This window comes from Papio anubis, chromosome 9 (genome assembly GCF_008728515.1).
Source record: "Papio anubis isolate 15944 chromosome 9, Panubis1.0, whole genome shotgun sequence".
Classification (NCBI taxonomy): Eukaryota; Metazoa; Chordata; class Mammalia; order Primates; family Cercopithecidae; genus Papio; species Papio anubis.
The window spans coordinates 11,360,112-11,375,977 of record NC_044984.1 but is presented as its reverse complement, the minus strand read 5'-3'; the positions used below and the strand labels follow the sequence as shown (position 1 = coordinate 11,375,977).

At 44.3% G+C, this 15,866-nt stretch overlaps 1 protein-coding gene across 5 annotated transcripts in view; it reads right to left on the bottom strand.

Annotated features, from left to right (window-relative positions):
• The window catches only part of ETV6 (ETS variant transcription factor 6), a 248,663-nt gene that overhangs the window by 12,468 nt on the left and 220,329 nt on the right, over positions 1–15,866 (bottom strand). For 4 of the 5 annotated variants that reach the window (XM_021922053.2, XM_021922054.2, XM_021922056.2 and 1 more), the window contains 2 exons: positions 12,771–13,316; positions 4,259–4,390 (listed from right to left, as the gene is read on the bottom strand). In XM_021922053.2, the coding sequence (XP_021777745.2) occupies positions 4,259–4,390; positions 12,771–13,316 (678 nt within the window). The remainder of the gene's footprint in view (positions 1–4,258; positions 4,391–12,770; positions 13,317–15,866) is intronic. The other variant, XM_017945671.3, reaches the window with a different exon arrangement.

Here is a 15,866-nt window from a genome sequence, read left to right as displayed (position 1 = left end):
TCAGTTGGGCCATCCTGAACATGTTTGTTAATCTTCCTGAGGTTCCGTTGCCTCACTTATGAAGTGGGAATAACAGCACTTACTTTACAGGATTACTGTATTAGTGATAATGGGAGGGAAGAGAAAGTAATAAAAATAACAACGGTATTTAGTGGGTGCTATTTGTGGGTACTGTGCTGTGGCTTCGACAAGCCTGGTTACATCTGACCCTTATGCCACCTTATGAGGCAGGTGCTGTTGCTATTCCTATTTTATAGACCAGGAAGCTGGGGCTGGGAGGGTTTGATGATTTACTCAGAAGGACACAGCTTATGAATGACACACAGGATTCTTGGCTCTGTATGACCCCAGAGCCCATGCTATGACACACTTCCCACTGCAATTTCTAGTCTCAGAGAAACTCGTTAATGGGTATACGTTCGTAAAATCTTAGGGCTTTGCAGAACAAAGTACACCTGCTCAGTGTACCTTTTCTGAACTCCAGCATTCTCTTTGAACAGCAGAAGACACCGACAGAAAAATGTGGCATTTTCCAGAAGCTTAATCTTTCAAGGAACTACCATTAAACGTACAGCGACCCTAAATCTTTAGTATCCCTTATGGTATCCTTTCTTCTGTATTATCTGTGTTTAAACATTAATGTAGTATGTCACTGATTGTGTTTTGGAAAAGGACAAGTGGCCTCCTTCTTAAAACAATGACACCATAGTTCTGGAGTGTGAACTCCATTCTAACAACAGAAGCTGTCCAGACACTTCTATTGCCCACCCCATCTTGCCATGGCTGCATTCTGTATTGCCAGAGGGCAGGCTGAGGTGGGGGGTGTGGAGAAGATGAGTAACCCGAGCATCATAAGTACCTTGAGAAATCAGTGTCCTACTGTAGACTGAGAATAATCTAGCTCATTTTTTTTTTTTCTTGAGACGGAGTCTCGCTTGGTCGCCCAGGCTGGAGTGCAGTGGCCGGATCTCGGCTCACTGCAAGCTCTGCCTCCCGGGTTCACGCCATTCTCCTGCCTCAGCCTCCCGAGTAGCTGGGACTACAGGCACCCGCCACCTCGCCCAGCTAGTTTTTTTTGTATTTTTGTAGTAGAGACGGGGTTTCACCATGTTAGCCAGGATGGTCTCGATCTCCTGACCTCGTGATCCACCCGTCTCGGCCTCCCAAAGTGCTGGGATTACAGGCTTGAGCCACCGCGCCCGGCCAATCTAGCTCATTTTTAAGGTATTTGAAGGAGGATGATTCTAGTTTCTAGGCAAAGCAGTAAAAAGTGGCAAAGTGTCTTTTTCCCTTGCAAGCATCTTCTTGTCTTGAGTCACTTTCACTCTAAAGGGAAAATAGAGATCTGCTGTGGTCTGAATCTTCATGTCCTCCCCAAATTCATCTGTTGAAATCCTAACTGCCAAGGTACCTTTGGGAGGTGATTAGGTCTTGGGGGCTCCACCCTTGTGAGTGGGATTAGTGCCCTTTTAAAAGAGGCCTGAGGGAGACCCCTCACCCTTCCACCAAGTGAAGACACAGAAAAAGATGCTGTCTATGAACCAGAAAGTGGGCCCTCACCAGATGCCTCATCTGCCAGGGCCTTGATCTTCCCAGCCCCCAGAACTGTGGAGCAGTCCGTGTCTACTGGGTATAAACTACCCAGTCTATGGCACGTTTGTCAGAGCAGCCTCAAAAGGACTAAGGCCAGAACTCAGCTGTGGCTTAATATTTCACTGTTTCTCCTACGATCAAATGGCAGATATATTTTAATTTTCCATAATCTCTTCCAACTGGAAAACATCTGACAAAATCAAATCTTATCACATAAAGTGCCTGTAAATTAGGGCTGGGCGTGGTGGCTTATACCTATAATCCCAAAGTTTTGGGAGGCAGAGGCGGTAGGCTTGCTTGAAAGCCCAGGAGGAGTTCAAGACCAGCCTGGGCAACATAACGAGACCTCATCTCTACAAAAAATTTAAAATTTTTCCGGGCGTAGTGGTACATGCGTGTAATCCCAGCTAGTTGGGAGGCTGAAATGGGAGAATTGCTGGAGCCCAGGGGTTTGGGGCTGCAGTGAGCCATGATCAACCCACTACGCTCAGCCTGGGCGATAGAGTGACAGAGTGAGACTGTATCTATAGGGGAAAAAAAGCCAGTAAATCAGGAGGAACAAAGGCAGTGTGTGTGCAACCCCTCCCATGTCTCCCTATAGGTTTACAATCATTTTCACTGCAAATAGGCCAACGACACCAGTGGATTCCTCTGGATTGGGAATGTGATTTTCTAGTGTGTTTATTTTAATAAATTTCAGCAATTAAGAAACTACCTGGTTGTCTTTTACAGTTTGATATAAAGACATTTTGCCCATATGAAGGTGACTGACATCATGGCAGCCCTCCTGACTCCAGGCGGAAGGCACCCCACTCAGAAGCCTACCGTAGAGCTAAAACAAAGCGGAGAGTTTTCCATCCACAAGCATGGGGGTTTTCACTGCATGTTTCTGTTGCTTCTCTTTTACTGTAATGGTACGTTCCACTACTCACCAAACAGTGAAATGTGAACCAGACCATTTCTCCATGTAAGGGCTTAACCTGCGCTGGGCTACCATGTTGGTTTTTCGGAGGCATCAAACCGGGACCTAGAATGTTATCTACTTATCAGATGGCAAAGGAAGGGCAGGGCTTTCAGAGAACGCCGTTTCCCCGTGAGCTTCAAGAACATTTGTATCCGGCGAACTTTTTCCTTTCATAAATGTGAAAACAACCCCAAACAAGCTGCCAATCGATCATTTTAAATGACATTTAATCCAGCAAAGCCAACTTTAGCTGAGTAATAAAAATATGTTGACATTCAGGACATATTGAATTACTCAGTCACTAACGGAGATAGCAGTAGGAATTTGTGGCATAAAGCAGTTGTTTCAAGCTCAGAGTATAAGTGGCTTTTATAACATTATCGATTGTTTTGTTTCTTTGGTAAAAACGATGCCTAGATGATAAAAATAACTGCCTGACCACACAACAGATTTTTTTCCTTTTTTTTTTTTTTAAACAATTGACATTCAAGCCATGTCAGTTATTTTTGTCTCTAAGATTTCTATTAAATAAAAGGCAGATCCTCCTTAGGTTTCTAGATCCTTTAAAGGTTGCTGTCACGGCTCACCTGGAATTTTTCAGCCTTTTCGGAATCCATGTCTGCATAGATACAGTGTTCTTTGATCATCAATGTAAATGCACAATACTATATAATAAAGTGCACCACACTCTATAAACAGAAGTTCATTCCACTTCAAAACACTTGAACATATATGTATAAAATGTTTTTGGATCACAAGGTATTAATTTTAAGTGCATTTTTCTTAAACTAAAGGGCTTTCTTCTATCTCAAGGCACATGGATATTTTAAAGAAATTTCTACTATTTGCATTTTCTTGTCCAGGAGAAGTAGTTTATGAAAGTGTTTAGCCCAAGTATAGTTCCCTCGCCTTCCTGCTGGGTGAGGTACCCTCGGTATCCGCAGCTAAAGGCATTGTAAAAAATCCCTTCCTGTGGTTAAGGAGAAATATTTTCACTCCCACGTCTGTCTCTTACCAGAGACTCATTGTATAAACTTATTGAGCAGAGATTGTAAAAAGATGGGCAATTCACACATCACCAACATGGTTTCTAAAGAAAAAAACCACACTAGACAAAACTGATGCTTAAAAAACTTGAGTAGGCAAGTCAAATTATTGACATAGGGAATATGTAATGATTATGGTTAATTTAAATTTCAGGAAAGCCTCTAAGAAAGTAATTTTACGTTGTTTTAACTGCCCAAGTGGAATTTTAAAGAAGGCCTGGAAATGACAGTCCCATGGGTATAATTACCAATGGAGAGGCTGCGTGTCCCTGATACATTTGTTGAAATTTATTACCTAAAAATTAATATGTTTATTTCCAGTTCAGCAACAAAACACGCAAAGTACCATACGAAATAAAAAGGTGCTACTAAGCTTTACAAATACGGTTCTGAACTGGGGGCATTTGGCAATATCTGGAGGTATTTCTGGTTGTCACGCTGGGGTGGAGGGTGCTCCTAGCATCTGGTAGGTAGAGGCCAGGGATGCTGCTAAATATCTTACAATATACTAAGCAACCGCACAAATTACTATTTGGCCCAAATATCAAGAGTGTTGAGAAACCCTGCTTAGAGAAACACGGTTTGCAACGTTCAGGGGGCCATCTGCTGCTTGGTTTTTTTTTCTCCTCCTCCTCCATTCTAGACCAGCCATTACCTAGAAGCAGAAAGTTGGTCACTCCAGTGCAGCCAGGTGTGTGTTGACACGCAGAGGTGTGTTTACAATGGGCAATTGCTTGTGCTTTGCCGTGGCTCAGGAAAACAGAAAACATATGTGCACAGTGGCACGCTGCGGGAGGGAGAAGTGGAGGCAAATAATACAAAAATCTATGCTTCCTGGCTTCCTGGGACAGAAGAACCACAGCTGCAAACGAGGCTGGACCTTTTCACCTCCGATTACATAAGGTGTGGAGGAGGCTAGGAAACACCAGTATCCGAAACTCGCACCCTGCAGCTGAGATCCAGCCCGCAGCCAGAACCTAGTAAGGCCCAGCCTCTGCTTTGCTCAGGTGTGGGTGCAGCCTGGGAATTCACATCCGGGGACTGCAGAGAGGTAGGGACTCTGTATTACAGCACTGTGCGCCCTTACACAAACTGGAATTTCCAGTCTCCTCAAGCCCCTTCTATTATTTTCCACTCAGCCACCATGCTGTTGATGTTTTTTTATCTTTTAAAAACATTGTCCTGAAACTTCCTCCTCTTTTAGGGCTCTTTGATTTCTCAGTCGTTCACACTGAAAATAAAGTGCCGTGACTCAGCCGCTGGCAATATTCCTGCTGGAGTGATGGCTCCTCCCCTCCCCAGTGCTCATCTTATTAATCCCCTCCAAATATGGACAGCAGGCAAAGCTTCAGGGAGGGGAAGCAGGAGCACGGAAGTAAATCTCCCAGGAAATAAGAAAACGGAGGTGGCCTTGAAGGGCACCCCTCACAGGCCTTCACTGTCAGTGCCCTGCGTGGCTCCGCAGGCAGTTGTGCTGGCTGCACCCACAGCTCCTACACAGTCCCTCTCAGATGGACAGGCTGGCAGCTCAGCAGTGAGGCAGAGTGGGGACAGTAACTTGTAGCAGTTAACCTTCTTGTGCCATGTATTCACACGTTGTCTCATTAACAGTCAAAAGAGCCCAGAAATGGGTTCTCAATATTACAGATAAGGAAAGGAGGGCTCAGGGACATTATGCACCTGCTTGGGAGTCAAGAACTGGATTCCAATCCTGCTGACCTCGCAGTCCAGGCTTTTGCCACAGGCCCACGCTGCTTCCCTAGGACTGTTCCGGGCTGTCTGTCTCCAGGAGCTCTTGAGGGTACTGGGCTACAGAGGTCTACAGAAGGGCATCTCCCAGAGGTAGTGTGGGAGGAAGCGGCTCTTTCACCTGGTACTAAAACTCTGGAATCCTTGTGGCTTCTGGGGACATCCCACAACCCTATCTTTTCTTTCCTGCAAACACAGATATTTATGCACAGATGCATGTGTGCGAAGGTGCACATGTGTCTGCATGCCCCACACCTTCCAACAAAGGCCGACGGCTGAGACTTGCCCCCAGCACTTCCATGCAGTCCCTTCACACTTCTTGTTTATAAGGTCTTTTAGCCGTCAAGGCTGCTCCTGAGGCTCATGTACAAAATTAAAAAAAAAAAAAATGTCCATAGGCTTCCTTCGAAACAAATTCACAGCAGCATTAAACACTGTGGGAGGAAGTGGAGACGGAAGCAAGATGTCGGAATACAGTGACTTCTCCCGGTCCTTGAAGCCCCTGAGGGCAAGCCTCAAACTGCTTTCTCTGGAGTTTCATACTGTTTTCTTCATCTTGCTTCAGAGGCTTCCCGAACTGAATCTCTGTATATATAATTCATCCAGTCAATAAAACAAAACCAAGAAAGTACACTGTTTGGCCGGGTGCGGTGGCTCAAGCCTGTAATCCCAGCACTTTGGGAGGCCGAGGCGGGCGGATCACAAGGTCAGGAGATCGAGACCATCCTGGCTAATCCGGTGAAACCCCGTCTCTACTAAAAATACAAAAAAACTAGCCGGGCGAGGTGGCGGGCGCCTGTGGTCCCAGCTACTCGGGAGGCTGAGGCAGGAGAATGGCGGGAACCCGGGAGGCGGAGCTTGCAGTGAGCTGAGATCTGGCCACTGCACTCCAGCCTGGGCGACAGAGTGAGACTCCGTCTCAAAACAAAACAAAAACAAAAACAAACAAACAAAAAAGAAAGTACACTGTTTTAGTTGGGTGACAAAGAAGACCAAATTGATGTCTCCCTGATTAGCATCTTTTTGTTTCTGTTAAGGATGTAACCTTGAGAGATAGTAAACGTATTTTTTAAAGTCCCAAAAGGCTACCATTAAAGATTCCAAGGATTGCTGCAGAGTGTGTTCTAAGAGGGTTAGGAGTGAGGAGACCTGGAGCTGAGAGGAAATTCTGTGTCTTGCCTGCTGCAGGATTAATGACCCAATTGACCAGTGATAGCCTCACAAATCGAGAAGTTCATGTTCACAAAGATGGAGAGACTTTCAGCAAAAGTTGTGAGATAAACACAAGAAGGGTGATACTCTCTATTTGGGCAGGCCATGGGCTTTGAACACCCAAATCTGTACAGATTTAGGTCCCCACTTTTGGGTAGCAAATGAGGGGTTATGAAATGAATGGATTATGAAACAATTCTCAGTGTACCAAGGAATCTTCTTCCTCAGCAGTTTTGGATTATGGCCGAGGAAGAGATCTGGTGGCTTAGGTTTTAATGGAATTAAAGTACTTGAAGAGAAAACGAAAATGACTGAGAAGTTTTCTTTTAAGATTTAGCTGTCTATAGTCAAAGTAGGAGCTTAGTGTGTGTCATGGCATAAAGCAAGAGGACGTTGCCTTCCACCAGCAAGGATACGAACTTTGGCATTCAGAGATGCAGTGCCCTATCATCTAGAACAATGCCTGGCACATGAGCAGACTGGCAATAATTTCTGAATCAATGAATGAAGAACTATATAATCCAAAGTGCAAATAAATCATTTCTTTTACTTAGCCGTATTTTGTTATGTTAATGCTGTTTTCGTAACTATGCTGGTTGGTCTGAAAATATAGCCTGCAGTCCAGAACCTGTCTGTTCTCTTACATAACTGGTTATTGTTCTTTCCACGTGTCTTAAACACGCCTTGTCATCTAAAGTGCAAATAATTCCTTGAGAGCAGGGGGACTGTTTTCTAAGCCTGCATCCTACATTGCACCTATGATTCCAAGCTTACTGAACACCGGGTATACAAGGTTGCAAGGCAGAGAACATCAAATGTCTTCTGTAAAGGGCCAGTTCATCAATATTTTAGGTGTTGCTGGCCATGCAATCTCTGTTGTAACTACTCAACTCTGCCACTGCAGCATGGAAGCAGACATAGGCAATACCAAATAAATGGGTTTGGCTGTTTTCCAGGAAATCTTGATTTTAAAAAAGACAGATGGTGGCTGGATTTGGCCCACAGTTTGGGCCACAGTTTTCAATCCTTGCTCTAGAGTCCCACACCAGAAGGGAACAATCGTTTTGGGAAGAACGCTGAACAGAAGCTCGAGGCTAGACTCTTGATGTATCTGAATCTCAGTTCCTTCACCTGTAAAAGGCCCTTCTATGTTTGAAATCAAGTCCAAATAAGGAATTTCCATACATACTGAAAACATGACTCACGGGTGACTACAGTCACACCTCAGCCACCTACAGGTGCTTGTGGCCAATATACTTTCTGACTTTCAAACACACTGGTGGGACACAAGCCAGTAAAACTTTTGTAGGTAAAGTTTTAGAAGACTGACAGATGCTTTCTGCTAGGCTCCTTGCTCCTAAATAGCCCGTTCTTAAAGATACCAAGTAGAAAACAAGCATAGAAAGAAGCAACTTTTTCACTGTTCCATACACCATTGGTTGCTGCATTCAAAACAGACCCCAGGCATCTTGTCTCACTCCGTCTTGTGCTAAACTCTCTCTCGTAAACACTAGCCATTCCAACCTAGTAAACTCTTAATAACACTTCTCCTTATCCTTTGCAAAGTAAGTGACACCTTTAAAAATAAGCTACGTTATATTTAAAAAGATGTCATTTGTGATTTGTATTTAAACTGTCAACCACCTACTGAATTTCCTTTCTTGATTATTTTAGTTTTTCCATATGGTAAATACCTAACAGACATACATTTGCATGTATCTTAATTGTACGATGGGATTTCAGTGATATTAGATAATGAAAAGAATTTATGAAAAATTATATATCATATATATAAAAACATATATATATATATGTATTTTTTTTGAGACAGGGTATCACTCTGTTGCCCAGGCTGGAGTGCAGTGGCATAATCTTGGCTCATTACAACCACCACCTCCCAGGCTCAAGCGATTCTCCCACCTCAGCCTCCTCGGTAGCTGGGACTACAGGTATGCGCCACCATGCCTGACTAATTTTTATATTTTTTGGTAGAGTCGGGGTTTCACCATGTTGGCCAGGCTGGTCTCGAACTCCTGACCTCAGGTGATCTGCCAGCCTCGGCCTTCCAAAGTGCTGGGATTACAGGTGTGAGTCACAGTGCCCAGCCTGAAAAATGATAGATTTTTAAATGACCTCAACAGACCTCAACTTGTAGATTTACATTTCTACCTGAAATAGAAAAAACACACTGAGCCTTATCTTGCTTTGCTCCTGGTAAGTTTTCTCCATCTGGAATGACCTCTTTTTCTCTAATCTCCACTTGTCCACATCCTAAGCATTCATCCAAGCCCAGCTAAAAGCCAGCCCTCCACGTAGCTTCCCCTGACATCCCTACTCTGACCTCCCGCGGTACTTAACAGGAGCCCTTCTAAGATACATGTCACGTGCTTTGCTTTTATAGTTAACTGTGCTCAGCTCTTTCATGATAAAGACTGTCTTATACCTCTCTGTCCCCACCCCATCAAGAATGCAGAACAGTGCCTTATACGCAGAAGGTGTCCAAATGCATAAATCCTAGGGCACCTGAACAAATCACATCTGAATAGTAAGAATTTAGCTTCGTTTTGTGATCCACATTCATGAGTACTATTTGCATCTATACCCTCCAGCTATAGTACTCATCAGTTTGACATTCAGCAGCACCTTCATTTCTTTTTGTACTGTGCTCATTTAAAAAGCTTTAAGGGGCTAAGTTTTCTCATCTAACAGCTGCTTTATGGAGATTTAAAGGCTTTTTATGGCTGCTCAGTAATGACAGAACTTTTACATTGTACACAGGAATCACCCGATGAATTTCACCTCCAATAAACAGAATCAATTTTACAAGGATCTGAGGAGTCCAGAAAGATATCAGAAGAGTGGAGTACACACAGGGTTATCCTCAAAGAAACAAAAGTGCCTAAAACTCTTGTGTTTTCTTGGGAGGGTTACAGAATCAAGACTGTCAGACTACAGACTGGCAGAGCTGGAAGGAACTTTAGGGACCATCGAGTCCTACCTTCTTCACAGAAAAACAATGCCTTTCAGTGGAATGAGTTAAATTTGGATTTGGTTAAATTAGTTAAAATATACATTGGGAGATTTAAAAACTTGGCATTATAGCATGGTAATTAGTTTTAGGACACTGTGTCATACTGAAGGAGTTAATGCATTCCCCTAAAAGATCTAGGCCCCAGGATTATTTTACATGAATATTCTGACTTCCTAGAGCCATCAAGAAAAGCACATGTTGCCTATTTCTGTGTGCCCTTGAGAGAGCGGGCATCCATAGACACCCAGGCTCATCATCTGGTGGGTGCAGTATTCTACCAAGCTTCCTAACTGATGAGGCTGCATCCATCATCAAACACTGATATTGCGGAATGAGATGAAAAAAATAGTAGTATAGGCTGGGTGCAGCGGTCCACGCCTGTAATCCCAGCACTTTGGGAGGCCAAGGCAGGCAGATCACTTGAGGCCAGGAGTTCAAGACCAGCCTGGCCAACACGGTGAAACCCCATCTCTACTAAAACTACAAAACAATTAGCCAGGCATGGTGGCATGTGCCTGTAATCCCAGCTACTCAGGAGGCTGAGGCATGAGAATCACTCGAACCTAGGAGGCAGAGGTTGCCATGAGCTGAGATTACATCACTGAACTCCAACCTGGGTGACAGAGACTCTGTCTCAAAAAAAAAAAAAGAAAAAAAAAGTAATATAATTTTAAGAGACTAATATTTTGAAATTTACAAACCTACTAAACAATGGAAAAATAACTCCTCAAGTCTAAACCATGTATCTTTCTTGATTCATGGGCTTATGGTAGATTCCCAAAAAGTGGTGAAGGCAGTGTCACCTGGGAAGTAGACAGGAGAGATCTTGGGAAGGAAGCCAGGCCCATGAGGGCAGCACTGCGGACAGCAGCCATGGGGCAGCAAGGGTTGTCCTGCACACCTCGGGCACAGGGCCCCTATCTGACCTTGGCAAAGGCCTTTGCCTCTCTGGGGCTCAGTTTCCTTTGTGGTTTCCCCTGTACAAATGACCCTTCTACATAAGATGAATACTGCAGTAATGAGCTACCTTAAGAGCGGTCCTGAGAATTATAAACAAGCAAAAGGTATCTGCAAAATGTCAAGTACTGCTGCACACACCACACAAGAAACAAGACAAGAGGGTGTATAGACAAGAAGGGTATTGCCTGGAAAGCACAATGCGTCATTTACAGAATTCACAGCAATACACTGACCTCATCCTCCTTCTCCAATTATCCGGGGAAATTCACAAGTTTTGCCTAAGCTCTTTGCTTCCTTATCTACTATTCTTTTTTCCCCAGTTTTATTTGTTCATTTTCTGATTAAAACAATCTAATGTACAGGTAAAAGCGGAGAGATCAATATTAACCCCCATGCATCTATCACCCAGACATATAACCACCAGCTAGTGATGGCTAGCCTTGTTTCATGTAGACCCCACCCACACCCCACCCCCTAACTCTGCAGGATCATTTTGAATTGAATCCCAAACATATATCGTTTCCTTTTTCATAGTTTTTAAAACATATAAGTCATTTCTGTTTGTCATTTTATTTTCTTGATTCAACATCCCTGATGTAAATTATTTGTAATAATGAAACTGAGGCAACACTGGTGGTGCACTTGGGGCCAGAGAAAAATCTAGACACAAATGATTTAAATAAAAAAGGGACAGTACCGGCCGGGTGTGGAGGCTCATGCCTGTAATTCTAGCACTTTGGGAGGCCAAGGTGGGCAGATCACGAGGTCAGGAGATCGAGACCATCCTGGCTAACATGGTGAAACCCCATCTCTACTAAAAATATATAAAAAATTAGTCGGGTGTGGTGGTGGGCACCTGTAGTCCCAGCTACTCGGGACGCTGAGGCAGGAGAACAGCGTGAACCCAGGAGGCGGAGCTTGCAGTGAGCAGAGATCGTGCCACGGCACTCCAGCCTGGGCAACAGAGTGTGAAAAAAAAAAAAAAAAAAAGGGATAGTACCTCAAGGCAGAGGTAGGCTTGTAGGAGCCTGTTATTCCATTGCCATCAGCATGGCAGCACCCTGATGGTCAGCTGGGACTCTGACCAGGTTATGGGCTCAGGGAGGAGGGGGCATTTCTCTCCTTTCCCTGAACAGGTCTGTTCTCTCCTGTCTCCAGGTCTCCCTTCCACTACTGAAAGCACAATCACTTCAGTGTCACACTCTCTCCCCTGCAAAGCCTTGCTTGGTCCCTCCAGTCAAAACACACCTTCCTTCTGCTTTGTTTCTACAGCACTTCATTACTCCGGCAGACAGTAGGTGCTCAATGAATGCTGGTACATAAAATGAATGGGAAATGGGGCTTACTTCATTCTGCCTTATATCTTAGTGGTTTTCACCTTTGTCTCCTCCACTATATTCTAAATTCCTCGGGGAAAAAGATATTGCATGTTAAATTAGCTCTGTATCCTACTCCTAATGCATTTATTTGCACACAGCAGGTGCTCAACAAATATCCCACTAATGAAGTAATGCACTATGAAAAGAGCTAACCTTGTCACATGGTTAGAGGATTAAGCTTCTGAAGAATGAGTTCACGTAAATTATGAGCATCCTAGGAAACAGACAATGTGTAGATATTTTTCCCACTGGTTTCCATTGGTTTCTTCCCTTAAGTAAGCAAATTTGGGCTTCTTATCATACATGAAAGAGAATCTGAGAGTGGTTTCCTCTGTCAAATGGCCCAGCAACACCTGCCTCCAATACCATAATCCTGTTTTCCTCTCCTACCCGCTCCCAAGGTGAAGGCTGCACGACGTTACTGCTCGCAGGATGGAATTACAGGCCTGAATCGGAGACAAAGCTTCTTTTTGCTATGTCTGGTCATTAATTAGCTGCTGGAAACTTCAGGACAGGGCCATTAGCATGCTCATAAACCTTTTATTTTAAATGTTTTCGCTTAGCCTTGATTCTGATGTGACTCTCCTTGTAAGCTGGACGTAGGACATTTGTTTCTTAACATTTCTGAGGCTCATTAACTACTCGATCCCAGCGGCTCATTAACCAAGCCATTAGGGATTTCGCCTCATGCAGGCAGAAGCCTCCACTTGCCCTCACAGAGCCTTGGAGGGCGCCTAATTGGGAATGGCGCGAGGCTGGCTGCAAGCATCACAGGGGAGAGTGGGGCTTTGTCAGGTCTCCACGATGCTGGAGCAGCGAGAGGGGAGCTCACTCACCTGCTATTCTCCCAATGGGCATGGCGTGCTCTTCAGGGGGGGAGACAGAGACCATGATGTGGTTCATGTAAGCCAGGTCTTCCCGATGAGAGAGGTTGATGGGTTTCCCTTCTCTATGCAGCCCGTCCTCGGAGAGCCTGGATTGTTTGAAATCCACGGAGTGCCGGGGGTTCAGGATCAGAGGGTGCATGATGGGGCTGGGCATCAGCTGGATCACACGTGTGCTCTCCTGCCGGGGGCTGGATGGCTTCGGGTGGGACTCAGAGGACGCTGGGCAGTGATTATTCTCCATGGGAGACACTGACAGAGGGTAGGACTCCTGGTGGTTGTTCTCCTGGTGCGGCCTGGGTCCCTGAGCTCTCTCAGCTGGGGAGAGTCGGCGGATCATGTTGTCCAGGGGGGACCGGAGGGGCCGCTGCTCGGGGTCAGGAGAAGGCCGGTGATTTGTCGTGATGGGTGACCTGGAGCGGTGCAACAGTTCAATGGTGGGAGGGTTGTGGTGCACATTATCCACGGATGGCCTGGGGGTCCTCTGGACACAGTTATCTGTGGAGCAGAGGGAAAGGCAATCATGGTGAGTTGGCAGGACAGGACCCTCCCCGTGGCTCTCCAGGCGGTAAATGGAGGAGCGTGTAGGTTATGGGTAAAGAACCTTTCTCCCCAGAATGCAGTGTCTTTTTCACCGCTTAACAATGTAAAGTGTGCATATTGAAACTATTTTTCTATTGCCAGGCAACCTAAGGATGTCTGCAAGCATTCCGTTAATCACCTACCTGTGGCCTGTAAGCACAAGGAAGCCAAACGTCCATGCCTCATCTTTTGGTCATCATTTAACTCTTCTACATCGCTTTCACAGGGGGAAGCGTTCTTAGGGGTTTCTCTCTAGATGCTTTCATTGACTTACATTTTCACAACTAAAATTTTCATATTCTCTACCTCTAGGAATTATTAGTATTAGTGTTGATGTTAATCATATTAGTAATAATTATTAGTAATAACTATATCTTAGATGCTGGATTTCACTGTTTAAAACTTAACAGCACTTCTGGCTGGGTGCAGTGGCTCCCACCTGTAATCCCAGTTACTTGGGAGGCTGAGGCATGAGAATCACTTGAACCCAGGAGGTGGAGGTTGCAGTGAGCCAAGATCACACCACTGCACTCCAGCCTGGGTGACAGAGCAAAACTTTGTCTCAAAAAAAAAGAAAGAAAGAAAAAGAAAAAAACCCCAACCTTATAGCACTCCTAACCAGGAGACACCACTAGTACCCCTGTTTTACAGACGATAAAACTGAGGCATAAAGAAGTTAAGCAACTTACCCAAGGCCACACAATCTCCTAACAGTCAGTTAGGAGATTAGAACCAGACTCCAGTCAGATTTTAGAACCTGTGTACTCATGACATCTGTCACTGCAACATAGAAACTACGACGCAAAGTCACCAAAACCTGCTCTAAGCATGCACAGTGGCCCCAATTTACAGAATGACAATCTTACTGAACTTGAAAGAACTTTTGGGAGCACTTTGCTTCTGAGTGCACAGACCCTACAAGTGCTCAGAGACAGGCAGAGGTAAGGAAGAAGCAGGATGAATGGGACACCTCTAACAATACCTCTAACCCGTCCCACTCGAAGTTGCATGTGTGTGCGAGGATAACATCAGAAGTGTACACAGCTCAGCAACAGAAGTAGCTCTGAGGGCTGGGTTGGGGAATGGACCAGCACACACCTGGCTCCAGAAGTCCCTGCTAAGGTGCAGAAGGACAGAAATCTGCCCATAAAAATGGAGATTTCTACATGGCTGCTCACCCAACTCAATGAACTCTCTCTGGCCACATCTTTTCCCAGGGCAGCCTCACCAAAAGGATGTGCATGCTTGCTGTCCTTGTTCTGGTCAAAGAATTGTCCACAGTTCTAAGTAAAGCAAGTCAAACATATCACCTTTGTCCATTAAGATAATATATATATAAAGAACACATAAAGGGAATTCAGTAATTTGATAGGGTCAGTAAACAGAGACAGACATGGTGGTTTTAAGTTTTATACAGGGTTAAGAAGAAAATGGGGACTTTTTTCTTTTTTGAAAGTTCTACTAGATCTCATCTATCATATGAAACACTGAACAAAAATATTGTTCATAATATTAAAAGATCATCTCCTTGAAAGCAAAGGGCTTATTTTGTGACTGCTGTATAACCCACTGCCATAAGTTCAAAAGTGCCTCATCATTGGAATAGCTATCAATAGGAGACTGATTTAATAAATTATAGTATATATCTCTAAACAATGGATTACTATGTAAATGTAAAAAGGAATGAGGAGTATCTCAATATTTTGCTAAGGACTAGCATCCAGAATCTATGGTTAGATACGAAAAGCAAGATGAAGTATTTATGATCTGCCACCACTTATCTAAACAAGGAAAGGGGGAGTTTCAGTTTCAACAACAGTAGAGTGGCTTGTACCAAGGGAACCGTCCTATGGATAGAAATGAAAGAAACTGTATTAAATACATTGAAAAAACTTTTTGAAGGTATCAAGGGCAGACAAAAACCGGGATTTCACTCTTGAAAGAAGGGACCTGCACAGAGTGAGGTCCATGTTTAAACAGCTTTCTCCCTGGTTCCGCTGATCTCCTAACTGCCCTATACTGCATGCTCCTCCCCAGTCTGTGCCGCACAGGGCAGTTAGAAGATAAACAGAAAGTTGCTTGAGATAGAGTAGGTAGTTGCCAGAATGGTAGAAAATTGAAGAAACAAATCCCATACAGTGGGAGCCTCAGAGGGGAGAGTGATTAAATGTAAAAGTTTCCTCAAATTCTTGTCTGACTACTGAATAGCCCAAGTGCCAGGGAGACCCTTTGGAGTTCAGTGAAAAGCAACAGTTGTATAATCAAAAGATATGAGCAGAAATCTCAGCTACTGGCTACTGCAGTGGAGACAGAGTTCAGAGTTTGAGTCTCATCAAGTTTGAAGGCTCTGTAAACACTTCAGGCTGTTTGTTACCCCTGAATGACCACAATGTAGGAGTAAAAACCTTAGGACAAGGGGATCTGGCTAAGGGCAAAAGGCAAAATAGAAACAGATTGGACCTAATG